Source organism: Thamnophis elegans, chromosome 3, assembly GCF_009769535.1.
Source record: "Thamnophis elegans isolate rThaEle1 chromosome 3, rThaEle1.pri, whole genome shotgun sequence".
NCBI lineage: Eukaryota > Metazoa > Chordata > Lepidosauria > Squamata > Colubridae > Thamnophis > Thamnophis elegans.
The window spans coordinates 42,073,784-42,101,571 of record NC_045543.1 but is presented as its reverse complement, the minus strand read 5'-3'; the positions used below and the strand labels follow the sequence as shown (position 1 = coordinate 42,101,571).

At 40.5% G+C, this 27,788-nt stretch overlaps 2 protein-coding genes across 2 annotated transcripts in view; both read right to left on the bottom strand.

Annotated features, from left to right (window-relative positions):
- On the bottom strand, positions 1–19,005 carry NOP2 (NOP2 nucleolar protein). The gene is made up of 16 exons (XM_032214062.1): positions 18,844–19,005; positions 16,571–16,616; positions 11,703–11,776; positions 9,982–10,220; positions 8,677–8,720; positions 8,406–8,557; positions 7,345–7,544; positions 6,728–6,817; positions 6,558–6,645; positions 6,304–6,444; positions 3,791–3,930; positions 3,411–3,500; positions 1,797–1,919; positions 1,608–1,705; positions 1,380–1,510; positions 1–555 (listed from the first exon to the last, which is right to left on the bottom strand). Exons 1-16 carry the CDS (start codon positions 18,947–18,949, stop codon positions 227–229), a joined length of 2,091 nt encoding a protein of 696 aa, XP_032069953.1. The 5' UTR covers positions 18,950–19,005; the 3' UTR covers positions 1–226.
- Positions 19,006–20,801: 1,796 nt separating this feature from the next.
- CHD4 (chromodomain helicase DNA binding protein 4) overlaps positions 20,802–27,788 on the bottom strand; it is a 31,233-nt gene continuing 24,246 nt past the window's right edge. The window contains exons 39-40 of the mRNA XM_032212975.1: positions 21,724–21,899; positions 20,802–21,548 (exon numbers count right to left, since the gene is read on the bottom strand). Coding sequence (XP_032068866.1) covers positions 21,531–21,548; positions 21,724–21,899 — 194 coding nt within the window. The 3' untranslated portion in view covers positions 20,802–21,530. The remainder of the gene's footprint in view (positions 21,549–21,723; positions 21,900–27,788) is intronic.

Genomic DNA, 27,788 nt, shown 5'->3' with positions numbered 1-27,788 from the left:
TGAAATCAAGGAAAATTTTAATGAGAGGTAGGGGTCTCATACAAATAGTCTCTGCCCTTCAACAGGCTAAAAATAAATGAAGCATCTGAAGTGCAAAGGGGAAATGCCTGATCACTTTTGCACAAGTCTTGCCAGGACACATTATCTTGGTAGTCAAGATCTCCCACCAGTCATCCCAGAATTGCCAGCAATTATTCCATGGTGTATCAAACATAATGGCCTCCTCCTACTGTGGGTTTCGTTGTACCCTGCCCTTTTTTCTGGGAGTTGACTTAGCCCTTAGTCCTCCAGGAGAGGGCCAAGCAGCATTCAAGAGTCTGGACTTTTTCTGAAAGTTGCTTTGTTTGGAGGCAGCAAGCGCTTTCTTCTTTTTATTAGCTTTCAACTCCCCTTTAGCCTCCTTCCTGGCTGCGACTGCAGCTGAAAGCTCTTGCTTTGAAGCCTGCTGCGGACTGGCTTTACTTTCTGCATCTTTTTTCTTTTTAGGTGGAGGTTCAGTTGGAGCAGATCCATTTTTTACTGTTTGCATTGCTAGCTCCTCACTGGGCACTTCATCTAGAAGTTAAAAAATAAAATTAGATTAGGAGCAGTCATCAGATTACGACGTTTTTCAGTTTTTAATTTATTTCAGTTTTTAACATCTTTTAACAGGAGATTTCTGGGTCCCAATTATTACTAAAGGTTCTGAGAAGAGGTGGTACAAACCCAATTCTCATTTTAATTTAAACTGCACCTTCCTCACTGCTATTAGAGAAAGGTATTGGAATGTTCAAACCACACAGTAATTTACAGTTGATTAATTTACTTTTAAGAGTTAGCTTCACTGGAACACGTTTGTAAAATGTCAAATTCATGTACACATATTATTGTAAAGGTGTGCAGCGTTTGGGTCTAATGCAGGCAAGAGGGCTTTGGATCGAAAAAGGCATCCTTGGCCTACACTGCAAAGGAGATTTTCTGGCCTTGCATGATAGTTTCCTGGGCTCAGCAAAATACTTGTCTGAGTTAAACATGCATAGCAGCCTGCCTCCATAGGTTATGTATCTCAACTCAAACATCGACTGCAGAGTATCTACTTGTGACATCTAATATAATAGTGAGGTGCGACATTCACAATCTCCCCAACGTACTTAATTTTCTCCTTGGTTTCCATTCTTTAGCCCTTTTCCTAGCAATTATTTAGGTACTGTTCAGGTCCATCTCAAAATAAAAGCTTGTTACTCAACTAAATAGATTCTGTGGATAGCAAGATGAAGGGTAATCCAGCAAAGTAATGTAGTCTGGTTGAAGATGTTAATTTATTTCCAGGTTTATGATTCCTGGTGGGTGTTTGTTAGCAAAACAAGGTTTCTGAAAAGGCAAGCTCTCAGACTTATTACCTTTCTGAGGTTTAGGAATGGCATTGGAAAATTTTTTCAATTTGGCCACAAAAAAACCATCCATATTGTGGGTATGAGGATAGAAACGGCGTGTGGATTTCAAGGACGGATGGAAACGACGCTCCCTAAACCTAGATAAATAAATGCAAAGAAAAAGTGATGCATTTCCAATACCCGAAGCATTTGAATGAATCTCCACTGTCCCACTTTATTTTTCAGAATACAAACCGGGTAAATCCTTCTTTGCCAAAGTCCAGACCCGTTGGCACCAAGCGGACGTTGCGCTTCTTCAGGGCATAATCCACCACCCACTCGTTCTCTTCCACCTGTCACCACAGAGCACAGGCAGTCAGGTGGGTCAATGTCTCCAGCAGAACAAAAGCGTCAGTGCAGGCAGCAAATAAAACAGACACCTACCATGACTGAACAAGTGCAGTACACAACGTATCCCCCGGTCTCAGAGGCTGCGTTAACAGAGTCAATGGCACTGAGGATCAACTCCTTCTGTAGGTGAGCACTGCGCAAAATGTCCTTTTCATCCTGAAGAAAGACAGGAAGGTGAATGTTAATAGAAACAAATCTCAGTACTTTTTTTAAAAGGGGAGATTACAACTTTCCACCAGCAGACAGAGGGGGGACTGAACTCTGTATTTTTTAGTGCCTTTTTTACCATCAGCAAGGGTCTAGAACAGGGGTGGCGAACCTATGGCATGCGTGCCCAAAGTGGCACACAGAGCCATGTCGTCAGTGCACCCGTTCCTCTTCCAGGTTTCTTGTGCACATGTGCACACAAAGATCACCTGGACTTTGTGTGTGTGGCAGTGCTGGAATCCGGAAAACCTGGTCTTCCATTTTCCGGTGTGAGCCTGCACGCAGGGCAGCTGATTGGTGCATGTGCATGCATGGCAGTAACCGAAGACTTGCTGACTTGCGTATGCGCGCGCTAGAAACCAGAATTTCAGTTTCTGGCACACGCAGGCCCCCTGGGCAGCTCCTCTTCCTGGTTGCAGCCCAGACAAGTGCTCCCTTTTTCAGTACTCGATGTTCCTTTTTGGCAAAGTGCTCCCTTTTTGGCACTCAGTGCCACACGCGCATGCACACACTCCCTTTTTGGCATTTGGTGCTGAAAAGGTTCACCATCATTGGTGTAGAACAGTGTGCTCGTCTGGGCTGCAATCAGGAAGAGGAGCTGCCCAGGGGGGGCATGCACGCACTGGATACACATGCACCGATCAGCTAGCCAGCGCGCATGCTCATGCGGGGAAACGGAAGACCAGCTCTTCTGGTTTCCGGCACTGCCACACACATAGACCAGCTGATTGTCACGTGTGCATGCACACCAGAAACCTGGAAGAGGAACGGGCAACACCCGCGTGCCATAGGTTCGCCATCACAGGTCTAGAATGTGGACAGAAGAGGATTGCCTGGATAGTGCTCATAGTTGGGGAGTTGCTTCCTGGAGGTGTTGCTAAGGAATTTGGTCAAAGCATTCATTTTGCCAGAATTTGTGTTGTTAAAATTTTTTAAAATTTATTTGAGTTCTATAGCCACTCATCTCAACAAGTAATTCAAACCAATTATTTTCAGACTATTATTACAAAAATATTATTTCAGCATACTGGCATACCCTTTGAACCTGTTAAAACCAGTTTTATTCAGCAATATACATTTTATTATCAGGGTTCTAAATATACTCTGGAGATCCACAAGAGTTCAGACTATTCCGCAACTTCAATTATTTCAAATTCTCTTTGAACTAATCTCATTTATATGCCAGACCTGCACCAACCCAGTGTGGACCTTTCACACAGTTTAGTTCCATGACCAATTCTTCCAAGGGACAGATCCAGCCAAAAGTTTTAACTCCTGGCGTGATAAAACCTCTCACCTCTTTCAGGTATCCTTAAAGAGGCACCTCGGTCCAGCTTGTAGCAATTTATCAGAAGGAACAATGGATGTATCGTTCTGAGCTACTCCATGTGCCCATTCCGATACTGCTGTGCTTCATGTAGTGAGAATGAATAAATTTACCTTATTAGTTTTGACTGTGGGGTCCTTTGAAATAACACCAGTACCACTGCAGGGAGCATCAAGCAGGACTCTGTCAAATCCACCCAGTACCTTAAGATGAAGAAAAATGGACTTAGAAGGAACTTTCTCTCGATTCTACCTGCTCTTGATTTGATCAGCTTAATAGCTGAAGAATAAACTCTGATTTTGAAGTCTAGTCTTCCCCACAGAGCAGAAGGCAAACCAGCCATGCCTGGTCCTCCCTGGCCTCCTCAGCAACCTGGGCACGAGTCCAGCCCAGAAGGGGGAGGTTGAGGCAGCTTTGCCCCTGATAGTTACCCCAAGAAGGTGCCCCTCATCCCAAAAGACACATGGGGCCAATGTCCTCAGCAGCAGCATACCTTAGGAAACTGGCGCCCATCACAGTTGCTCACAACAGTGTTTGTGACTCCTAAGCGGTGCAAGTTTCCCACCACACTGTGCAAACGCTCCGAATTGCTGTCATTAGCTAGTATCACCCCTGTGTTCTTCATCAGCTGGGCTGCCGGGCAGAAGAGAAAAGTGCGCGTCAGGGCTGCCTTTGCAGCAATGATGCAGCAACTCCCAAGAGGCTTCCCTTTCTTCCACACAATTTGCTGTTTTGGAGTGTCCTACATAGGCAAATCCTTCTCCTCTGTACAAAATGGAGAAAATTGCTTGCATTCCTATAAAGTAGCCTTCTCTGTGGGTTACTCAGCACAGCTCTAAACTCCTTACACCATCTTTAAAAATAGTTGGTTGAGGACAAGATTTCTCCATTTCTTCCCTAAAGCCAGAGATGACATTTAGTTCCCTCTAGGCTGCTAGTTATGAAACAACTTAGCAACAACCAAGGCAACAAGGGTGGCAACTGTCTTTTTATGGCATTTGAAGGCTGGCAGGGGAATTTTGGGAGCTGAACTCCACACGGCTTAAAGGTTGTCGAGGTTGAAAAACACTGGTTTAGTAAACAAAACTGAAAAGCACATTAACCCTACTTCCTATGAGAAATGCAGAGAACAAGGAGGATGAGCAGGATATGCAGGCTTCATTACCAAAGCAACAAGAGGTGAAATATAGCAGTGGACTTATATACCGCTTCATAGGCCTTTCAGGCCTCTCTAAGCGGTTTACAGAGAGTCAGCATATTGCCCCCAACAATCTGGGTCCTCATTTTACCCACCTTGGAAGGATGGAAGGCTGAGTCAACCCTGAGCCGGTGAGATTTGAACCGCTGACCTGCTGATCTAGCAGTAGCCTGCAGTGCTGCATTTAACCACTGCGCCACCTTGGCTCTAAATATGTCAAGAGTCCACGATAGATAACATTTGAAAGGGATTTAGAAATCTCCCTATTTCACAGGAGTATAAGAAGGGAGAGGACAAAAGATCTGCCAGTTAGCCTGGGGGACCAAATGGGTGAGCAGAGGGCAAGTGGTTCCACGTGGTGGAGGCTTCTAGACTGATGGCAGACTCTACCTCCCCACTTGCCCTCTACCCACTCATCTTTGTGGTTATCATTTTGTGTTCCTTTCTCATTGTTTATTGTTCTATTATTTTACTTCTGTTTGAGCTTCTTTCCTTTTCTTCCTTTTTATTATTGTTAAGCTGCCTAGAGTAGCCCCATGGCAAGATAGGTAGTAAATAGGTTTCACAAATAAAATAAATAAATATAGCACAGACTTGCACGGCTCTGTTATTATGCCAATCTCAATCAAAGTAGTTTCAGATTTCCTATGAAGTTGATGGTCTGGTTCAACTAGTGCAGTTGAACTAGCAGAGCTGGCTAGAGAATTCTGGGAGTTGAAGTCCACAAGTCTTAAAGTTGCCAAGTTTGGGAACCACTGAACTAGTGGGACGGACAACAAGGGGCTCAAATGAGACAAAGGTGCTAAAGTTGAAGAGATGAACCTAAACCTTGACTGCACTGGTTCCTACCAAACAATTACCTCAGGACAGGAGGAAAGACTATACGTATGCACACACTTTCCCTCTAGCCATGCCATGAGGGGCCGCAACAACTGAAGAAGAAATTATATCAATTTAAAAACCCTCTGCCTGACATTAAGAGACCTTGATAAAGTCCAATTCTCCATGCCATTTCTACTAAATTCCAGGAAATAAATAAAAAAATTCCTTTTTAATCCAGGGATTAGGGAAATGGAATGGGAACAGAACCAGAAATATTCTTTAATTCATCATATGCACTTCTGTGTTTATTGCAGGCATTCAAATACTAGTCTGGCTGAAATATTAACAGGGTTCTTCTTTTCTGTCAACTCAGGATATCTCTATCCCTGCCCCCATTGAATCCTCGACATTCCCTCTCAAGAATAAAAAATAAAATGGTAGCTACAGGAAAACAAAGTGTTACTCTTCTAATTTCTCCACCTAAAGCTCACCCTGTGATAGCTGCGTTTTATCCTTGGGCTTAACAATCAAAGGAGGAAATTGGAAAAGAACATAGAAGGGGGATCTACAACCAATTCTATGGAAGTCCACGGAAACATGGAGCTATACTTTACTCTGTTAAAGGCCTTAAAACTGAATCTCCTGGCATTATTTCTATTCTTGTTTTCATCTGGTTCTCTTGCTAGGAGAATGAGAAATCAGAGGGTGAAGAGTAAGCCCAGATCTTATTACTTGGTTTTTTTTTAACCTTTTCAACTCTCTGCCTGTCCTGTAAGTGAGAGCTATGTTGCAAGAACTCAACTAAGCCAATATGAAACCTACAACTGTTCCTACAGAAGGAAGAGAATGACAATTTCTGTCTTCAGAGGAGAAGTGGACCTTCAGAAGGAGCCTGCCTTTTAATGGAGAGTAAAGAGCAGCACTGATGGTGGGCAGTCTCCAAAACGGGGAATTTGAACCCATTCTTCCCCAACAAACATTAGTACCTATGTAACTGGTCTTGCCTCCTGGGGCACAGCACATGTCCAGAATGCGCTCGTTCTCCTGAGGGGCCAGAGCCATAACAGGGAGAAGGCTGGAAGCACCTTGCAGCATGTAGTGTCCAGCTAAGTATTCTGGGGTGGCACCTAAGAGAGGGGAATAAAAGGAAAAACCAAAGGGATAAATACAGGGAAAGCAATGGCAGAGCGCATGTATACAGGCAGGATTTGGGGGAGAAAGAGAAGAAGGGGGTACCCACCTATAGGTACAGAGGAGTCATAAACAACAAGCCCAGTTTTTGACCACTTTCCTAAAGGGTCTAAGTTCACTCCACGATTTATCAAGGCCTGCAACACAAAGGAGGCAATTTAGCTCTTCCAATCATGGCAAAAGAGGAGAGAAAAAGGCTGGGGATGCTCAGGTACAGACCTGGGCTAAATCACGGCGTCTTGTCTTCAGTGTATTGGTGCGGAGGGTCACTGGTCGAGAGACCTCATTGGCTTCCAAGAATTCAACCAGCTAAAGGTAGGCAGAACGAAAGAATGGGAATTTTTCCTCATCAAGAAGCAGTGGTTATACACCCATTGTTTTTCCCCCCATGGAGTAGAAGTATTGAGCTGACACTTGATTTAAAGAATACTGATCTATCTAAAGAGGTGAATAGGACAAAACTGAACATTCTTTGTTCTTGTCAATTGATGCTATGCAAGAAACCAAGACCAGTTCTTAGTCTCCCGATAATAATCTAAAGGCAAAAAGCATCTTGTCAGCCAGAACTAATATTATATGGGAAGAAGCTTTTATGGCAGGGAAGAAGAGGAATATTTACAATTATACTGGAGTTCTTGCAGCAAGCAGATCTGCACTAATGTAAGTGTGCACATTGATCTGCATGTCAATACAGTGAAACTTACAAACAAAAGAAATTGAAGACTGAGAAAAGTTTGGCACCAACATAATTATCTGCCAAGATTTCAGGTCTGTTGTTGATTGCAGCCACCACATTTTTGTGTTTCTGACTAAAAATCTTTTTAGAAAAAGAGTACCTCAGACAGAGGGAAGAGTTCTGTCATCTTTCCAATTAAGAAATCACTGTAAGAGTAATAGGCGGCAAGATCCTGATGCAGAAGGGATAAATATTCCTGCCTTGAGCGTCCTTCCTCTCGCTTTGAACTGAAATTCTGAAGCACCTCCATGTTATCTTTTATACGCTGATGAATGAGTTGGAGATCAGGAGGCTGAGCAGGTGAAAAGGAGTTAAGGAACAACCACAAATTAAACTGTCTTATACAAAGTCAGATAAAATACCAAGCTATTTTACTAATAGCTTACTCAGCCTTTTGCAGTACAGAATCCAGAGATTATTGATTCCATCAGCAACTTCTTCACGCCTCCACAACGGGGGCACAAAAGAGTAACTGGAACCTACCAAACAAGGGACCACTAGTTAGGATTACACAAATACAAACTAAGACTATTAGTTGACAGAAAAAAATATTCTTTTGCAGCCCAGATTTGGTAATCCCCGTACTTAGTTTGGTCCTCTTGCACAAATATAAAAGTTACAAGCAAAGTACTTTGAATCCCAAAAAGGCAACTTTAGGAGTTGAAGCTTTAAACCTTCATATTCTACCATCCAAAATACAAACTGGTTGCGAAAGTGTGTCACACTGTAACCACACCACATTCATTTACTTATTACATATTTATCTCATTTAAAAACAGTCCTAAAATGGCAATGAACTGAAATGTTTTAGAGAGGTATTGATACCCAAGCTGTCTTCCAAGAAAGCAATTCAGGACTGCCATCCTTCTATGGAAAGTTTAACAGAGTATTAAGGGGTCTATATGAATTCACCATACAGACACTATAATCAAGGGTTTCCTTTGACATGTGGACTTCAACTCCCAGAATTCCCCATCCAGCCATGCTGGGGAATTCTGGGAGCTGAAGTCCATGTGTTTTAAAGTTGCTACGGTTGGGAAACCTTCCCTGTAACAAAATTGTGCCATACAAAGGGATCTCTAGGGAAAGACTCAGGAAGAGGCACAGAGCAACTCTGGACAACCCCCTTAATATTATCTGGGTCCACCATGATAAGGATATTTTCTTTCTCTATCTCCTGCCCACTGGGAAGCACGAAGCACTCCTCTGCCTCCATGTTGAGCTGTAGGTCTGCATCCTTTTCTTCCTTTTGCTCTATCCTCTGGCTGGATGGTGGTGTCTCATCCTCACTGTCATCCTCACTGATGTCCTGCCTGCAACCCAGAAGAAAACCATTTTGCAAAGGGACTCACAGAGTAGGAGAAACATTGGATCCACTGTAAGGGGGGAAGGCTCAGCAATTCCCCCAAATTAAATATTCTGGATTACTCACCCTTCCATCTTTTGTTTTCGAGCAGCTCGTTCTATGGGCAGAAGCTGAATGTAAAAGCACACAAAGAACCACTTAATCAAAGGCCAGGAGTATCCTCTCCCCACCCATTCTAAATAATGCAGATCTACAATATAAGGAATGGGAAGGAAAAGTATATTAACATCAATTTCATTGAATTAGATCGAGAAGGCTTCCTGAATCTGGGTGGTCTTAGAGCAGGGGTCTCCAACCCCCAAGCTGTGCCCATTAGGAAACAAGCCACGCAAGTGAGTGAAGCTTCATCTGCACATGCACAGGAGCTAGGTAGCATGTGAAACCACACACACCCCTCAGGTCCGTGGCAAAATTGTTTTCCACTGATCCAGTCCCTGGTGCCTGAAAGCTTGGGGACCATTGCCTTAGAGCAGTGGTCTCCAACCTTGGCAACTTTAAGACCTGTGGACTTCAACTCCCAGAGTTCCTCAGCCAGCTTTGCTGGCTGAGGAACTCTGGGATTTGAAGTCCACAAGTCTTAAAGTTGCCAAGGTTGGAGACCACTGCTTTAGAGAATCCCATGTGTGGTTTTTTAAAAAAATATATAAAATATGTACTCATTCTGTGAACGCAGCTACCTTTTTATAAACTGTAATGGTGACACTAGAACAGACTAGAACCAGTCACGAAAAAAAAAAAAGGAGTAGGAGATCCTTATAAAAATAATTTCATTAAACTTCACTGTTGCAGCAGACCATCCTATTTCAGTGGAGGAGCTTTCCCCCAGGACTTTAATACTGGGGAATGTATGGAGGTGGAAGGAGAGAGGAAGGAAGGAGCAAGATTAACGTGACCATTATTTTTCATTATTACTCAGCAAGGCTCAAAGCAAACCTTTGGAAAAGCTAGGAGGCAAATAAATAAAACAAACTTCCCACCACCCTTGGAAAGCCACCGTGGTATCTCTTGCACAACAGTCAAAACTGACAGTTTTGTCCTAGGCGCGAGACAAACATCATCTTCAGCCTTTCAGGTGTTCTTGGTCATTCAGGCAGATCCCCAGAGTTGGTCTTAGTAACCAAGTTAAATGAAAAACATACAAGTCTCCTAGTATACTCCGTTTGTATTGATAGCCCAGCTGCTTTGAAATGTTAGATTACAGTGCATCCCAACACAGAATATAGGGTCCTAAGTCAGGGACAAAATGGCCCAAGAGACAGAGCAGAGACACAAATTTCAAATAAGAGACAATGACAACAACTTCCACCTTAATAAATAAGGAACATTTCCATCTATCTGAGTAACAGCCACCAAAAAGCCAAATATTCTTACCTCTTCATCACTAGAGGAAGCAACTCCATAGTCATCCCTAATCTCATCCTCACTTAGATCATCTTCATCACTGAAAGCCATGCTCTCTTCTTTGTCTTCTTCACTCTCTTCGGTCCTGGACCTTTTCTTCCTTAAGGCAGGGGAAGAGAGCTGCATGGCCGCATCAGTGCTGCCGTTAGTTGGGTTGTCCTCTGGGGAACTTTTCCCCTTCTTTGCATTCTTGAGTGTTTTCTTTTTAGCTGCCAAGAAGGACAATAGAACACCGTGAGACAACTACAATGAATTTGTCTGCCTACTTTGGAGCACAGCCCTTCACCTCATGTAGATGGTGAAGAATGAAAGGAGAAAGATGGTGAAAGTCCGATGAGGTCGGCAGGGCCAATGAAGGCAGGGTAGCTGCGCTGTCAAAAGGCAGGAGAGAGATGAAGGGTGTGTGTGGCAGAGGACATGGGGCAGTTATGGCACCTGCGCTCGTCAGAGCTGCAACCCGGAAAAGGACCTGCTCAGGGGGCATGCGTGCGCCGGAAAATTAACTTCCTGTTTCTGGCATGCACGTGTGCCCCGTCTAGCTAGTCTTCCAGTGACTGGTGTGCATCAGCAGGCTGGCATACATGCTAATGCTGGAAAACGGAAGACAAGCTCTTCCAGTTTCTGGCACTGCCGCATGCATGAAGGCCAGATGATTGTCGCACGTGCATGTACGCCACAAACCCGGAAGAGGAATGGGAGACTTTGTCCATGCCAGGCGACATGGCTCCACGTGCCACTTCGGGCACCCATGCCATAGGTTCACCATCATGGACATAGGGCATAGGCAGATGAAGAGAGTTGAGGAAGAGACATTTTGTCCTTTATCTTACTGAAGCTCGGGGCTGGGAGGGACCAAGTTTGAAGTGGGTCCTCGCCTAATAACTAGCGGGGTTCAGTTAACGATGGCAACAGAAAATACTGGGATTGCCATTGCTGCGTGATGTGGTCACATTTCCAAGCAAATCAATGCCAGCAGAGTAGTAACTGAATCCCAATTCGACTACTTTTCAACCATTCCTATTTTTGTTTTTTGTACTTAACTGAGGAATCCTGATCCTGCTTAATGTATATGTCACAGAACTTTCATTTGGACTAAGATTATATATGCCAAGTGATCAATCTTGCTAAAGTTCTGCTGATTCGTTGAATAGAATTGCTAAATAACCTTTAGTCTACAAGTGGTAAACGAATAGGCGTACCAAAGTGGCACAAAAATAGCTTTCGTTTACCAAACTTACATCTGAGAATATAGAGCATTATGAAATTTGTTAACAGTGGTTTGTTAATCTTTTTGTATCTGTCGAGGACAGAACACTCGGTTATTCTCATCGGGTGGGAAAAGGAAAGTTTTCTAAAAAGATTTATAAATGACATAGAATGAGCCTTTGAGTCCCTGGGGTCCAAGCGACTGACATGAACAGACTGCAATAAGCAGATGTTGGGCCTGGAGGAAGAAAAGGACAGATCCCATCCTCATTCTGCCTACACTGTCCCACTAGAACCCAGGTTCTGAATACTAGCCAGTGACTGAAGTGGAATATCCTTCCTAGTCTCCTGAATTAGGATGATACAAAGTTGGGAAAACACATTGCTGCTCTACATCCATCAATTGTAAACCCTGAATAGTAATAGCTCCAACTAACCTGCCTAAATAAGCTTAATGAAATATTTTTTTGATTCTATCAATGTACCTGTCACATTTTGGTGATTGGGGGCATTCTTGTTCTTCTGCAGTTGCTCAGATTTAACCCGTCTTTTTGCAGCTCTAAAATGAAATAGAAGAATTAATAAAAAGCTACCATGTTCAAGACAGTAAAAACCAGGAACGTGGATGTAACACTTTTGAGTAAATTCATTTAAAATGATTAATTAGCAAAACAACTGTTTGAGAACAAAAAATGTTGGGTTTCCCTTATTGCCATTTTAAATTCTTCACATTTACTATAAATAGGTGGAGGTGCTTATTTCAGGAAAATTGTGTCAACTGTTGCTAAAAAGCCTAATAAAAAAACTGGGTTGAATGAAAAGCAACACCTCTAATATTATAGGTCATCGGTAGATGGCAGGATTGATGCGTTGCAAGCTCTGATGTGGTTTTTTTTAGCATCAATTCTTTCACTTCATTTGTTGGGAAGTTGCTATGAGAAAATGTTAGGTGGCCATGGTTTGAGAAATAGAAACCTGCAATGAATACTTGACAGTGCAATGTACCATGATTGAATTTCTGACTACCAAAAAAGTCTCTCCAACTAAAATTCCACAACTATATGCAGGTTGTTTATCATGATAATTATTCTTTCATGAGTACTGTGCACTAATGGCAAAAATAAAATCTAAAGATAGTGATCTAAAGAGAGCTGATTTGTATGATCAAGAACAAAAGGGAGGATTTGTGATAGAAACCAACAGGTTTTACATGAGAAAGGCTGATGAATTAATGAAGGAGAGCTGGCAGATCTCTCAAAGAGAAGTTGCTGCTAAATTTGTATTCCACAGAAAGATTTGTATCACATTATATGATGTTCTTCAATATCAGAAGGTACAGGGCTCATATTACCACATGTGGTGGACTTGCATTGAAGCTAAAAGATACTGGACTAAAATCCACATGTGGCTGGAGAAAATGACACACAAACAAATAGACTTTAAACCAGAGGTCTTTTATTGGGGATCATACCAGAAATCTATAACAAAGACTTAAAATATCTGATTGTAAATGTGTTAACAGCAGCCAGAATCGTATTTACAAAAAACTGGAAAAATGAAACAATACCAAAACAGGAAGAAGTTATTTGAAAAATAATGGACTGTGCTGAAATGAGTAAATTGACATTTGAAAATAGAGAACAAGAGGACGAGCAATTTTATAAGATATGGGACTTGTTTTATCAGTGGCTGGGGGAAAAAACTTGGAAATGAAAAATGATTTACTCATGCTGTAACTGAAGAAGTTAAATGATAACACAATCATGCTGTGAAATAAATTAACAATGATACAATGAAAAATTAATATATCTATGAATTGAATACTTTAGAACTTTTTGCTTTAAAAAGGATAAGGATAATAATGATTTCATGTATACTTAATAGAGGACTGGTGATATAATGTATAACGTTAAGAATGTACTATAATGATATCTTGTTGTTGATAAATAATTTTAATAAGGGAATAATTGAAAATTGTTATATATATGTAGCGACTATTTAGAATATTTTGTCGAAAAATGAAGGAATAAGACTTCTGTTTGAAAGTATGATGTACAAGGATAATAATGAACATAAGCATATTTTCTGGGAAAAAATAATACTAATGGTAACTGAATATATATTGTAGAATGAAAGTGAGGTATTTAGTTATACTAGATGGAAAATCTGAGATGGTAAATATTATTCGAGAATATGGATGTTAAAATACCTGTAACCAAACGACATGCTGTATGTGATGATGGGTTTTTTTTGGTTTTTTTGTTGTTGTGTGTATTAATTATATCAGTATATATACAACAGAGAGATACAAAGTGTGTGTGTGGGGGGGGAAATATAGTTAGGATAGATTAGCATAGGTAAGGGAATAAGAAATGATACTAAAATATGTTTGGGTTGGCGGAAATACCATCCCAAGGAAACATAAACTGAGATTCAAAATAGGCACACCAACAACAATAGAAAAGAAAGGGAGAGAGGAGGAGAGAATGAAAGGAAGACGGGGGAAAGAAGAAAGAGGTAAGGAGAGGAGGTTGGAAAGGAGAGAAACAGGAGGAGAGAGGGTAGGAAGGGGAAGAGGAAGAGCAGGAGTAGGAGAAAGGTACAGGAAGAAGGAAGGGGAAGGAGAGGAGGAAGGAAGAAAGTAGAGAAGGGAGAGAGGGTGGAAAGAAAGAGGTAAGGAGAGGAGGATGGAAAGGAGAGAAAGAGGAGGAGAGAGGGTAGGAAGGGGAAGAAGAGCAAGAGTAGGAGAAAGGTACAGGAAGAAGGAAGGGAAAGGAGAGGAGGAAGGAAGAAAGTAGAGAAGGGAGGGAGGGAGAAAAGAAAGGGAAAATAAGGTGGTGTTACAACAGGAGGAAGGGATGGTAAACAAAGCAACCCAAGCTGTATATTATAACCTATTAAATGAAATAATAAATGTATAAGAATGATAAATGTTAAAACACCTGTAACCAAACGACATGCTGTATGTGATTATGGGTTTTTTGTGTGTTTGTTTTTTTTCCATTGTTGTGTGTATGTGTTGTCTATGTAATAAAAATATAAAAAAAATATAAAAAAAAACCAGAATTGATGCAAGATGGGTTCCTTACGTGGTGAAAAATGAAAGCTTCAAGAGTTTAAATTTGCCAGCAATTCTCATCACAGACTCTGAATTGCAGACTCTTTCTGCAATTGCTGTCACATCATGAGGAATTTCTTCATTGCACCGTGAATGCAATGAAACACACACTCATCATTATGACCCAGAAATGAAACATTAGTCTATGAATATAGTCAAAAGGTTTCACCTAAAAAAAATAATTCAAAATTCAGGCACTGGCAGGAAAACCCATGGTTCTGATGATAATCACTTTTATTTCCTTGAACTTTACGCTACTATCAATTAGCATGCCAAGTTGCAATACTGAAAACTTTGAAATAACAAGCATAATTTGTAAGCAGAAAAAGGGTATTTTGCTGCAACATAAACCTTAGACCAGTGTTTCTCAACCTTGGCAACTTGGCAAATGCTGGCTGGGGAATTCTGGGAGTTGAGGTCCAGACATCTTCAAGTTGCCAAGGTTGAGAAACACTGCCTTAGACCTCATAAGCCATCCAAGAGGCAATGGCAAAATTAAATCTGACCATTTTACTTCATCAGATTAGACTAGCACATGTGACTTCCACCTTTTCCCAAAATTAAAACTTGGTGGATATCTGTGTGACTCAAAAGAGGTGGAAAGGACTGGTTGGAGAGACAAAGTATGGAGCTCTTTCCTGACAGTTTTAAGAAGCTTGTTCATAATACTTCACTGGACCAAACATGTAAACATGGTGAACCAATAAGAACTGATTTGTGCAATCAAGAACAAAGCAGGCAACTTGTGGCAGGAACTGATGAGTTTCACATGAAAAAGTTAATGAACGTGAGGTTGATTAAGGACAATAGATGAATCAAAGACAAATGGGTGTCACATTTGGCATTTCATATGAAGAGAAATGGGCAGCAAATAGTAATTATAAGCAGAAATAAAAATAGATAACAAAAAAACCTAAAGATCGCAAAGATTATTTTCCTGCTTCATTTATTAAAATACTCCCATGTAAAGTTATAGAGATGAAGGCGTTACTTTCATTCAAGCCTCATATCACAGCTTATATATAATATGCTTTCCTAATAATGTTGAAGCTATCTGCAAAACTACAAAAGCTCCTATTAAACTGCAGATACATGTATTGCAAAGCTATATAAAATTGAATAGCATAAAACGGGGGGGGGGGGGGGGGACCTGTGGCCCGGATGCATCACACGCTAGCCACGTCCACCCCCATTTTAGCAAAGGGGGGGAAAGTCACGATACGTCATGTGACGGCAATGTGACGCCGCAATTTGACACCCCTGGCATAAAAGATCACATTAAATCTTATGGTTTGCTCTGAGCACTGATCAATCACTACCTGAGATCTAGAGGATGTTCTACTAAGTATGTAGTAACTTAGCACTAATTTCAAATGCTAATCTGCACAATTTAGGAAAAATAGGAACTATGATTCAGAGACAACTAATCTCGGGATCTAAAATGAGCATTAAAAAAACAAGTCTAAACCAAAGCACTCCTGATATCTCATTGAAAATGCCCTAGCAATAAGTGTCAGATGTTGCGCACTAAATTGTAAATATTTACATTTTTAGTATCTTCATGGTATCTTAGTATCTTCTTATATTGGGGGTTCTTTTGGCTACAACCAAATGCACTTCAGGGTTGATGAAACCCTTCATACTGCACTTCATGACATTCCATACTTTTCATGTGAAGAAGACTTTTGTCCCGCCTAGAAAAAAGCCTCCTTCCCCATGCTGAGGAAGTGGGTGGAGCAAAGTAAACTAACCTGCCTCCCTGCTGACATCAACATGGTCTTGAAAGGCCAGAATCTGACTAAACCAGAAGCTGTTAAGATATATCAAAGAGCTGGATATGGAATGCTGGGATTGTTGCCCATGTGTCTGTGTCTGTGCTGGTCAGTCTACCTGCTTCATCAGGATGGGGGCAGAGCCGGGGAGGGAACACAGCACGTGTGTGTGCGCGTGCACGTGCATGTGTGTTTCCAGTTTCCGGCACTGCTGCACGCACAAAAGCCAGCTGATTGTTGCGTGCGCATGCGCACCAGAAACCAGGAAGAGGAATGGCCGGCGCTGCGGGCACGCATGCCACAGGTTCGCCATCACAGCTTTAGGATATCAATGTACAATATGGTAATTTAAAAAATAAGCATTACCAGTATAATAAATGCAATTATCAGCTGAAAACATTTTTACCAATAGGCAGGCATATTAAAAAAAGACACCGTGAAATATGTTTTAATGTAAACTAACCTTCGTCGGGCATGACTGGAAAGTTTGGCTGCATTGTCATCAAGTGCTGGGGGAAAAAAAAAGACCAAATCACAACATTTCAAGAAGGGAAAATCTTTGTAAGAAATACAAAAACTTTCATGACATTTAAACACCAATAAGTTTCTCAGGTTATAAACCTTTGTAGATAATCTACAACCCACAAACTTTTCAGAGCTTATGGGAAAGCTGATACAAACAAATCTGAATTTGACAGAACAGAGAAGTGAGACTTTTAATGCCAAAAACAACAATTTTTTTTTTAAATTGTCAAACTACAAAATGCACATCTATGGAAAAAATAGAACCAAAAGATCCTATTGCCTCAAGTCCTCCACATAAAATTGAAAATATCTGCAAAAGTCCCAGAGTCTTCTCTGAGATGATTTCTATTAAAAATATTGGGGACTTTCATAATGAAGGATATATGGCATTTGGGTTTAGCGTGGTTGTCATGTAATTGATTAAATACTGAAAACTGATTTTTATGAAGAAGAAAATGTGCATCAAATTGTACATCCAAGTTTACAGCAAGAAAATGAAATATCTTGCTACTGATTTAGTAAGATACATGTTTTTGGTAAATAACATAGTTTGATTTCCATACCTCTTCCCTCCCCAGCACAAAATTAAATATGCACCCATACAACAGAAAACACTTTCCCTCATAACTTTTTGAATGGCCTCTTTTTACATTAACAAAAATTGGGACTTTTGTTCAAGAGAATTCTGGTTCCACACAGATACAAAGAAATCTCATTCTCAATAGAAACATGTCAACAAATGTTTCGAAGTACTGTACTACAGCCAGCCTTAGAATTCTTACAACTAGCCTAAAAAGGAAAGCAGAGACATTGCCTCGCTACATGAAATAGTGTGCGAAGTTTAGTGCCCTACCCAAAGCCAACCCTGCACTTGAGCTCACAGATTTGAACACATTTATCTCCTTAACAGGTATGGAACAATATTAGGAATATGAACCTGACTTCCAACTAAGCACAGCAACAGGCAAAATTCTGAATACTTAATCACCTAAATCAAATACAGGAAAAAAGAGCTCATAAAATCAACTTGCTGGTGGAGTGCTGGAATAGCACCATAGCAAAAAAGGCTGTGCTTCATGTACTGTAATCCACCAAAAAAACAATCCAATTCAATCTTCATTCCTAAAAACTGGAGGCCAGGGGAAAGAACTGAAACCTATTTTGTTTCATCCAGGTGCCCAGCCCTGAGAGAAAAAACAGGAGTTTGCTAGCAATTTCCCCAACTAATAAATTTTAGCAAAAACATTAACTTTTGTGAGTTGTAGCTCACTTCATCCAATGCACAGAAAGGCTAAACTGATATAGAATTTAAATTGGGGTGAGGCCATGGAGGGGAGGGAATTAAAAAGAGGTTGGTGATTAAAACCATTGCTGAAATCATCTGAGATGACCAGAACCATTTGATGTATATAAATTCAGCATTTTCTTTTCTAAACAATGAAGTTAAAGTCTTGCTTTTTTCAAAACAGTAACTTTGAGAGCTGCTATAGATGGGGTGAGATGCCTTGCCTGATATTTACCTTGTCCTTGTTTTGAGCCAAGATCTCAAATGTGTGCCTATACATTCTTAGACATCACAACTCAAAACAAGGACAAATTAATATCTCAGCTACCAGGTCACTCTGCAGCAAATCTCAAAGTGACTGTTTTCGAAAAGCAGGAGTTTGAACGCATCATCCATTAAGAAATTGTGGGATTTCAATAGAAGAGAATCTACGCAGCTCAGGATTGAATTGTGGAGTCCTTGATACTCCTGAGCTTGGTTGTTTTCTTGCAGACGTTTCATTACCACCCAGGCTGCCACCATACAAGAAGTGCTCTGAAGAGGTTACCTGGTTGGGTAACGAAATGTCCACAGGAAAATTAAGTAAGCTCAGGCACCAAGGACTCCATATCAGAGGCTTTTCGTCTATTTCAGAAGGCTGCAACAAACCCAAGGGATTTAACCCAATACAATTGCTAATCCATTAAAATGCTTGTAATCTTTCTCATCTGTAACCCCCATCTTTACAACCAGCCGATCTCAGCCCAACCCTAATTCCCCACCGTAACCATCCATGAGTCCAGCCATTTCATGCGTGGGGCAGATGAACCGCATGTCATGAAAGCTGATGCCTTCGAAAATGGGTTAGTCAGAAAAGGTGCCACCAGATTAATTTTTTTTTAACCATCATCGTAGGCTAATAACTAAGTTCTGGCAGAGGGACTTACCGGGCGGCAAAAAGCGGGCGAGCTCCTCCTCCGCCCCACGCTGCTTGCGGGCCTTCCGACCTGGCCCCCGCTTTACCTGCCGGGTCGGGTCCAACTTGCGCCCCATGGTTTACTGAGAAGGCCTCCGCTTTGGCGTGGAGTGGGACACGTGGGTAAGCTCCGCCCCCTCTGTGAACATCCCGACTTCCTTCCGTTTTCGGACAAGCCTCATTGGCCGTTCTTTTCTCCCACCTCCGCTTACTTCTGCGGCCTTGTGATTGGTTAGTTGGTTGCCGCTTTCTTTGATTCATAGATTGTGAGTGCGAATACTTTGGTGCAGAGGTCTCCAACCTTTAAGACTTGTGAACAGCTGGCTGAGGAACTCTGGGAGTTGAAGTCCACAAGTCTTAAAGTTGCCGAGGTTGGAGACCCTCTGCTTTGGTGGGATTCGTTGCTCTTTTCCCTGCCTTTTCTCTTACACTCCCAGTACAGCAAGGGGGGTGGGGGAAAGGCTGGTCCGCAGAAATAAATAGGGGGTGGGGGGGATTCGAAAGCGGGATCTGGTTTATCCACTCAGTTTAATCTCTCCATCACCTTCTATTTTATGCAGAAATTAGGGTTTGTTTTTTTACGAAACCAGTTACAAAAAAGAAGAGCCACTAAAGTTCGACGCCATATTCCCAGTTGGGGAGACGAGCTTCTGGTCCATCGCAGCTACTTCCAGAATGTGAATGTTATTTCCAGCATAGGTCCACGCTTCTAGTCCGCAGGAAAAGACGCCGAAAGCGGAAATAGGAGTCACGCCGTTTCAGCAATCTATGCTTGAACTTTCCTGCAGCCTCTGACTTGCGCATAATTCTGCCAATTCTATTAGACGGTGAACTTTTCAGTGAAGTCAAAGACATGCTTATTCCAGGAGTGTTTTACAATCTGAAGTGTTCTCTTCTGATTCGATATGACATGTTTCTCCATTAAAAGGTGCAGCGTGTATTAAGTATCCTTTCTCGGTCTTTTATCAGCCAACTGGACTTGGAAAATGATTTCTCCAGAAGAAGTGTTGACAGAAAACAAGATATCTGCAGCCAGGGTTAGAAGCATTTCACAACTGTGTTTCTCAACCATGGCAACTTTTAAGATGTGTGTACTTTCAACTCCCAGAATTAGTTATGCTGAAGTTTAGAAACACTAGCATAAGTAATTAATTGGATTGTGCATTTTTTTCCATTGCTGCATCTACAAAAGATACTGTTGGATCTCAGGAATTTGGAGAGGACATGTGACTCAAGGCAATTCTATGTATTTAGTTTAGTCACAATTACTATTATTTTTTTAAAATGCCATCATTCAACGCAACTATTCCAAATATACCTACAGCCCTGGGACTTCCTGGTGGTAGCCTATGCAAACACTATGGACATGAATGAAAGATGCTTGCTGCTCATTTTCTTACAATTTCTATATAGAAAAATACTTGCAGAGAATTATCATGTGGGCCCTATCAAAAACGCATGAGGTGCATGTCTTTTTTAGAAAATATCTTAGATTAACACATTGTCAAGAGCCCCTGTGACAACTGCTTCTACAAGTGTCAGCATTATGTCCCAATGTAAATCAACTGTGTGTCTGGTTTGTTGAATACCACTCTGAAAATAAAGCATTTCTCAGAACAGAAGCTTGGGGTTTACTCAGAAAAACTCCATAATATCTTTTAATTGCAATCTTTTTACAATCCCATGTGAGGTTGTTGGATAGAGTAACCATGGCTGGGTTCACACATTGTGCTAAGTAATAAAGTAATGAATCCAACCATGATAGTCAATAATCCAATTCATGGGCCAACAAATCGCATGAATGAGCTTGTAAGTTGCTTGTGTGCACTTTGTGACATTCCAAGATACAAAACCATTATTTATGATATAAAAGGAACAGATTTAAAGTATACTGAGCCTATAGTTTAGATAAATTCAGACAAAATGTGACACTGTCATGTAGGTGCTGCCTGTAATTGCACATTGCAGCACATTTTTATTTTCTATTACAAAGCCTTTTAAAGTTTATCAACTGGAAAAATTATCTAGGACAGCCTGGAATCTCTCTATCTTGGGCTAAGCTGGAAGTGTACGTATTGTTTGCACATGTACACTTTTCTATCAAGATCACAAGTCACATTAAAATTTTAATAAAGAAGCTGTTACATCCCCCATATATTTTGCCCAAAGCAAATAAAATACAAGGAAACCTTTATTTTTAACTTTATCAAGATTTGTCTTTTTTCCAGCTGTTTCAGAGGACAAGTCCAGTCAGTTTTTGTATTAAAAGGATCTTGATGGAGGTAGCTGTGTCTGTCCTGACGTTTGCTTTCACTCATCTTGGTAAACAAACTGAAAATAAAATTAAAATCAAAGGAAGAGTGGGCCAAGGTGATGAGCATTGCAGCCAGGTCTGTGTAACAGATGTGACGCTGCAGCCTCCAGTCACTATATACAGAGTCCATCCAATGTTCCTTTTCACCCAAGTGCAATCTAAGTGCAACTGGCAGCTTATGGAAGATTGCACTTCCTCCTTTCTCCAGTCATATCCTCCATCTGAGAGGACATCATCTGTTTAGGAGTGCCAGACGGAGGGGATGGGGATGGGGCCAGAACTGAAACAAGGGTACACGTGTCACTTTAGCTGAATCACTGGATTGATGGCACCAGTCAGGTATTTCACTGCTGCTGAGCCACCTAGGTTTAAGGGGAGAAAGGGAGAGAGAGAGAGAGAGAGAGAGAGAGAAAGAAAGAAAGAAAGAAACATTTAGTACAGTATACTCTATGCAACGCCCAGTCCCCTATCTTATGCAGTCACCATGGGCTCCCTCCCTCCAGGATAGGGATAGAAATGGCAGGGTCTGGTGCTTACCTGCTGGTTTGGTGGTGGTGGAGGAGGTTCACTGCTACGATTTGCCAAGCGGCTGAGGATGTTGCGCTCCGACATCTGGAGACGCACAGCCACCGGAGGAATGCGGGCAATTGTGGCAGGTAGCCGTGTCACATCGGCCTTCATGTCGCTCAACAACTCTTCCAGCTGCTTCAGCACTGGAAGAAATAAAAAGGAAATTCTGGACTCTCTGTAAATGTATTTTCCTTAAGGAAAGGAAGGCAGCTCATTTTGGGAAACCTCTCCCCAAGGACCAGAAAGACAACTACAAATCTGAACTGGAGAAGGGCACATTCACTTGACTTCCTAAACACAATTGCTAACAGTACAACAGTGTCTAAACCATAGCTATAGTCAATGGCTGTAGAGAACATGAGACTGAAGGAGTGACTCCAGCCCTACATAAAAAATATCCTTACCATGAGATGCAACATTACTATATACACCTTGGCACAACTGCCCTTTCTTTAGAATAAAAATTCAGTAAGTTCAGAATCTCTCTCAACAGGGGAGAAGTGGAGGGTAAAGGGCAGCTAGCACAAGTGATGCATACTGGGAGCAGGTTTGGCATTTCCAAAGGCTTTTACAGCCAATAGTTGCGTTAGCCAAATCTGTACAATTCAAGTAAACTGAACACACAGAAATGTAATGGTATCCATACCCTAAACCTGTGATAGCGAACCTATGGCATGCGTGCCAGAAGTGGTATGCAGAGTCATCTCTCTGGGCACACGAGCCGTTGCCCGTTGCTCTTCTGGGTTCCGGCGTGCCGACCAACTGGTCTTCATGTGCACAGGAGTGCTGGAAACCGGAAGAGCAGCCACCCGGTGCAAATGCACACCAGGAAGATGATCTTCCGGTTTCCGGCACGTGCATGCACACTGGCCACCTGGCCTTCCAGTTTCTGGCATGCACGTGCACGCAAAGACCAGATGGCTGTTGTGCATGGCAACACTGCCCTAAACCAAGGGAGCTCGGGAGAGGGGGGTAATGTGATTTAAGAAAGCTGCATGCAATTTCCCTGTGACTAGTTGCTTGAAAATTGTCTTTTTCAATTTTACTGTCAAGCTGCCATGTAATCAATCTTTATATCCATGAAAATGGGTTAGCAAACTACAACATAATGCACAGTTAATCTCAGAATTGAGTTAATGAATATTTTGTCCTTCTACAGCACCAAAATAAATATTAGAAATAACTTTTGAAGACCAAACTTTCAAAGAGGGATTCTTTTTCAGATGGAAACTTAACTAAAGCCCTGAATTCATATTCAGGCAGGGCAGAAGAATGAATAGGAAAAGGGTCACAAGGTAAACAGATTTGAAGAAGTGAAATTATCTGGCCTGCTGAATAGACAAGAGAATAATTGGATAGTCACAGCAGTAGCAATTTTTAAAAATAATCTGCTGTTATTAGTCAATGAAGACTTTGTGCCACCTGGATGTTAAAAAAAATATTGAAATGGCTTTTTAAAAAAATCCATGACAATTGATGATCTCCTACACTGTTTTCCAAATAGCTAGCTACTGATCTTTTGATATTTGATCTTGGAGACTTAAAAGTAGACATTAGTTGCCAATAGAAAAATACATTTAAGCACTATGAGTCCTTCCCCTAACTAAATTGCTACAGATTATATTTGACTTTTATCTATTTTCTGGATGTTTGAAATAAAGCAATGGAAAAACAGTGACATTTTGTGTATATTGCTTATCTCTCCCCACCCCCCGCATCTTAAATTCAATCTAAGGAACATTTTTTGTAAAAGTGGTGGCAAGAACTGTGGTGAATTCTATGGTATTACTATGGCAAAGATCCATATATTCAATGACATAATCAAAAATATCTATTTCAAAAAATTAATCTTATTCTGACGTTCCAACTGTTTAAGCAAGAGCTTCCGGTGCAGTTTAGTAGTTCTCTATCAGGATACATATAGCTACAATATAATAATGTATATATTGTGTCTATTGGTGGGGAAATCTGATTTATAGACGTTAACCCCTAGGTTGAGAAAAAACCCCAGATGACGGCTCAAGCAGATAATTAGAAATAGCAATAATATCTTTGCCAATTATCACTCAACCAATAAGCAGATATCCCTGCTCCCACAAGGGAAAAATGAACATTGATGAGGGGCCTGGAGAGATATCAAATTGGTAATACTGGTTTATAAATGTGAAAAAATACAGCAATTTATATTTGTAAATAGGAAGGTTTTCAAAGAAGAGTCTGAGAAAAAAGAAAGCTGGAGTGCCTGGGCCTCTGACAAATCATCCATCAACAGGTACATACACATAAACAACGTCTACATACAAAAAAATAAAAAAAAAGGGAACAAAAAGACCAAAAAACCTCCTCACCAGCAATCAATACCCAGATGAGCAAAGATTAACATCAAGATTAATATTAGACTAACAATCAAGAAGCAAACAATATCCCCATCAAGAAACTGCCAAATAAGCTAACAACAAACAACCAAAGAACCACCAAGATCTCTCACACAAATAATGATAGAGCAAGTATATAAAATGAGAGCAACCTCCACTCCCTTCCAGCATTGATGATGTTAATAGTTAAGAGTAATGAAATGTCTGCAAGAAAACAAGCTCAGAGAACACTCACTGAGAAAAAAAAATTATGTGGAGATTTCTGTATGCAGAATTTGCTTTAAGCAAAACAATGACTTGCAAACTTTCAAGCTAGTGTTTTTTTAGAATGAAGAAAAGTGTGTACTTTAGCATTTTGGAAAATTCTGTGACCTAACTTCTGAAGAGTGATCCTTTTTTTTTCTTTGTTTCAGTTTTAACTAGAAGAATCTTGCAGGAAGCTGAACACAAGCTACAATAGTATTTTAAAGTTTATGGTCTTTTTGAATTTTCATATTTCTACATAAACATGATCCAAAATGTAATTCGTTCTCCACACAAATCTAAATAAACCAAATTAAACAAATGTCAAAAACAGACGTGTTCATTTATTTATTGAAGAAAATGATACAAAGCTACATATTTGTGTGGCAAAAGTACATGAACCTTTGTTTGGTAACTGGTCCTGTTCCCCCCACCCCCCCAGGGCAGCAAAAGTTGCAACTAAACTTTTCTGATAACTATTGATAAATTCTGCACATCAGCTTGGAAGAAATTTAACTCATTCCTCCTTACAAAAGTGTCAATTTAGGGATGTTGGTGCGCTTCTTCATATCAACTGTCCACTTCAGATCGTTCCATAACATTTCTATAAGATGAAGGTCAGGACTTTGATTTGTCCATTCCAAAACATTAATTTTCTTCTGCTTTAACAATTCTTTGGTCATATTACTTGTGCGCTTTGGGTTGTCGTCTTGCTGCAGGACCCATTTTCTCCTGAGCTTCAGTTCACAGGCAGAAACACTGGTGTTTTTCTGTAGAATTTACTGGTTCAATTCAGAATGTATAGTTTCATGAATGATGGCAAGCTGTCCTGATCCAGAAACAGCAAAGCAGGCCCAAACCTTGATACCGCTACCACCAAATTTCATAGATAGGATAAGTTTATGCAGGAACGCAATGTTGGCCTTTTGCCAAACATAATAATTTTCATTCAAGCCTCAACATTTCTATTTTGATTTCATCTATCCACAGAACATTCTTCTAATGCCTCCTGACTTATTTATGTTGCAAGCGGTAGACAAGCAGCAATGCTATTTGGGAGTTATTTAGTGGCTTTTTCTTTGTATCTTTGCCATGTGCACTGGTGTCATTCAGTTTTCCTGATGGTGGTTTTTTGAACACTAATATTTAGGAATGCAAAAGAGGTCTTTAGTTCCTTAGACTTCTTTTGAGACCTCCTGGAGTACTGCATGCCTTGCTCTTGGTGTGACCTTGGTTGGTTGATCACTCCTGGGGAGGGCAACAATGGTGTTTAATTGCCTCAAAGTGTATATTATCTGCCTGTCAGTGGATTTGTGGAGTCCACGTGCTTTGGAAATATTTTTGTAACCTTTTCCAGCCTGCTGCTTTTTGAAGATCTTCAGAAATTGTTCAGTCCACGCCACACCTCCACAACGTTGTGTTGGAAGATCAGATTTTGACAGTGAATTCAGAATTATGTTGTTTAAATAAGGCAGGCCTACATTCATATATGATTGTCATTCCATTGATTGAGACATCTGACCCTAATTTTTCCTTCAAATGAACTAATAATCCTAAAGGTTCACCTATTTTTGCCCCACACAAATATGTAGCTTTGGATTATTTTCTTCAAAAGTTTAATTGGCTTACCCAATTTTAGAACCTGTATGAAGAACAAATTACATTATACTTATGTAGACATTTTGAAAATTCAAAGGAGTTCACAAACTTCCAGAATACTACGTAGTCATCAGAGCTGGATCTTGTTAAGTCTTTAAGAAGGGCTTACTATCCTTCTTAAGAAAGAAAAGAAGCAAGGTTTGGAAAAAGTTTTTTTTAGTACAGGCGGTACATTTTATCATTTATTACATACTTCTGAAGGTTCCTGAAGAATCTGTAATCCAATAAAGAAACATTATTTATAATGTAGAATTGCTTGTACTTGAATAACTATATATAGTTTCTCTATTTTCATCAGATAGCCATTCAGACCATGATGCTGTCCCCCTCTTCCCCAATCACTATAGAGCAGACTGTGCAAAAGATGTTCTTAATATGTAGCTTAGAAATATAATTTTCAGAATAGATTAGCCTTATAACTGTATTAGTATATAAGAAAGCATTCACAAGAGTGATATTTTTGAGGCAATGGTTATCACAGAGCTCTTATCTTTTGGGACAGTCCAATCTTAAACATGTCTTCAATATCTTGCAGGACTTATTTTCTTTCTTTACAGTCTGCACAGGGCCTTATACACAAACCCATGTTTTTATTTTTAGGTAGTGATATGATCTATAGCATCTACGAAAAAAGCAACACTCCCATGCTCTACACTTTCTTTCTGCCTGTACTTATAAGAGGAAGAAGAGAAGGATGGAGAATGAAATTTGAGAAAGTTATTCCCTGATTTCTGCTGATATTATGGGGAATATAAGCATTTTCAATCCTATGGAAAGAACTTCCAACATTTATTTATTTATTTATTTATTTATTTATTAATTATATTAATTAATGTATCTGCCCTCTCACCAGAGGATTCTGGGCAGCACACAATAGAATTTTAAGGATGGACTTCTTGTTGCCATTTGAAAAAGAAATATTCAAGTTGCCTGAATTCACTACAAAAGAAGTACAGTAGATATAGAAAGTCTACACATCCTTGTTAAAATGCCAGGTTTTTGAGACACACACACACACAAAATCAGACCAAGATAAACCACTTCAGAATTTTATTCACCTTTAATGTAACATATAAGCTGTACACTTCAACTGAAAAACAAATTGAAGTCTTTTTTTGGGGGGGTGGGGGTGGATTTACAGTAAAAAACTTACAATAATGTGGCTGTAAACTAACAGTTTAAACTAGTACTTTGTTGAAGCATGTTTTGATTTTATCACAGCATTTGGGGCAGGAGCCTATCAACAAGGCACATCTTGCCTTGAGACTCTCTGCCTACTCTTCCTTGCAAAAGTGCTCCAAATTAGGGCATCTCCTATTAGGGCATCTCCTGTACACAGCCCTCTTCAGGTCAAACCCCCCCCCCCATTTTTAATTGGATTTAGTCCTGGGCTCCGATTGTGGCATTCCAAACCTTTGATCTTCTTTTGGTGAAGCCATCCTTTTTTGGATTTGGAGGTATTTTGGGTTGTTGTCATGTTGAAAAGTGAAATTGCTCTTCAGCATTTAAAAGAGACCTGAAGGTTTTGTGTCAAAATTGACTGATATTTGGAGCCATTCATAATTTCCATCACCTTCACTAAAGCCCCAGTTCCAACTGAAGAAGCCCCAAAGCATAATGCTTCACTCTGGATATGATGTACTTTGATGACGCATAGTATTGTTTTTGTGCCAAACATACTTTTTGGAATTATGGCCAAGAAGTTCCACTTTGGACCATAACATATTTTCTCACATGCATTTGAGACATGATGTT

What these genes read in the sequence shown, in the direction of transcription:
- NOP2 (XM_032214062.1), bottom strand. Translation starts at nt 18,949, where the DNA reads ATGGGGCGCAAGTTGGACCCGACCCGGCAGGTAAAGCGGGGGCCAGGT. An exon ending in CGAAAACAAAAGATGGAAGG is followed by an intron (nt 8,558 to 8,676) that starts GTGAGTAATCCA and finishes TCTGGGTTGCAG; the next exon opens with GCAGGACATCAGTGAGGATG. An exon ending in TGACTCCTCTGTACCTATAG is followed by an intron (nt 6,445 to 6,557) that starts GTGGGTACCCCC and finishes CCCCTCTCTTAG; the next exon opens with GTGCCACCCCAGAATACTTA.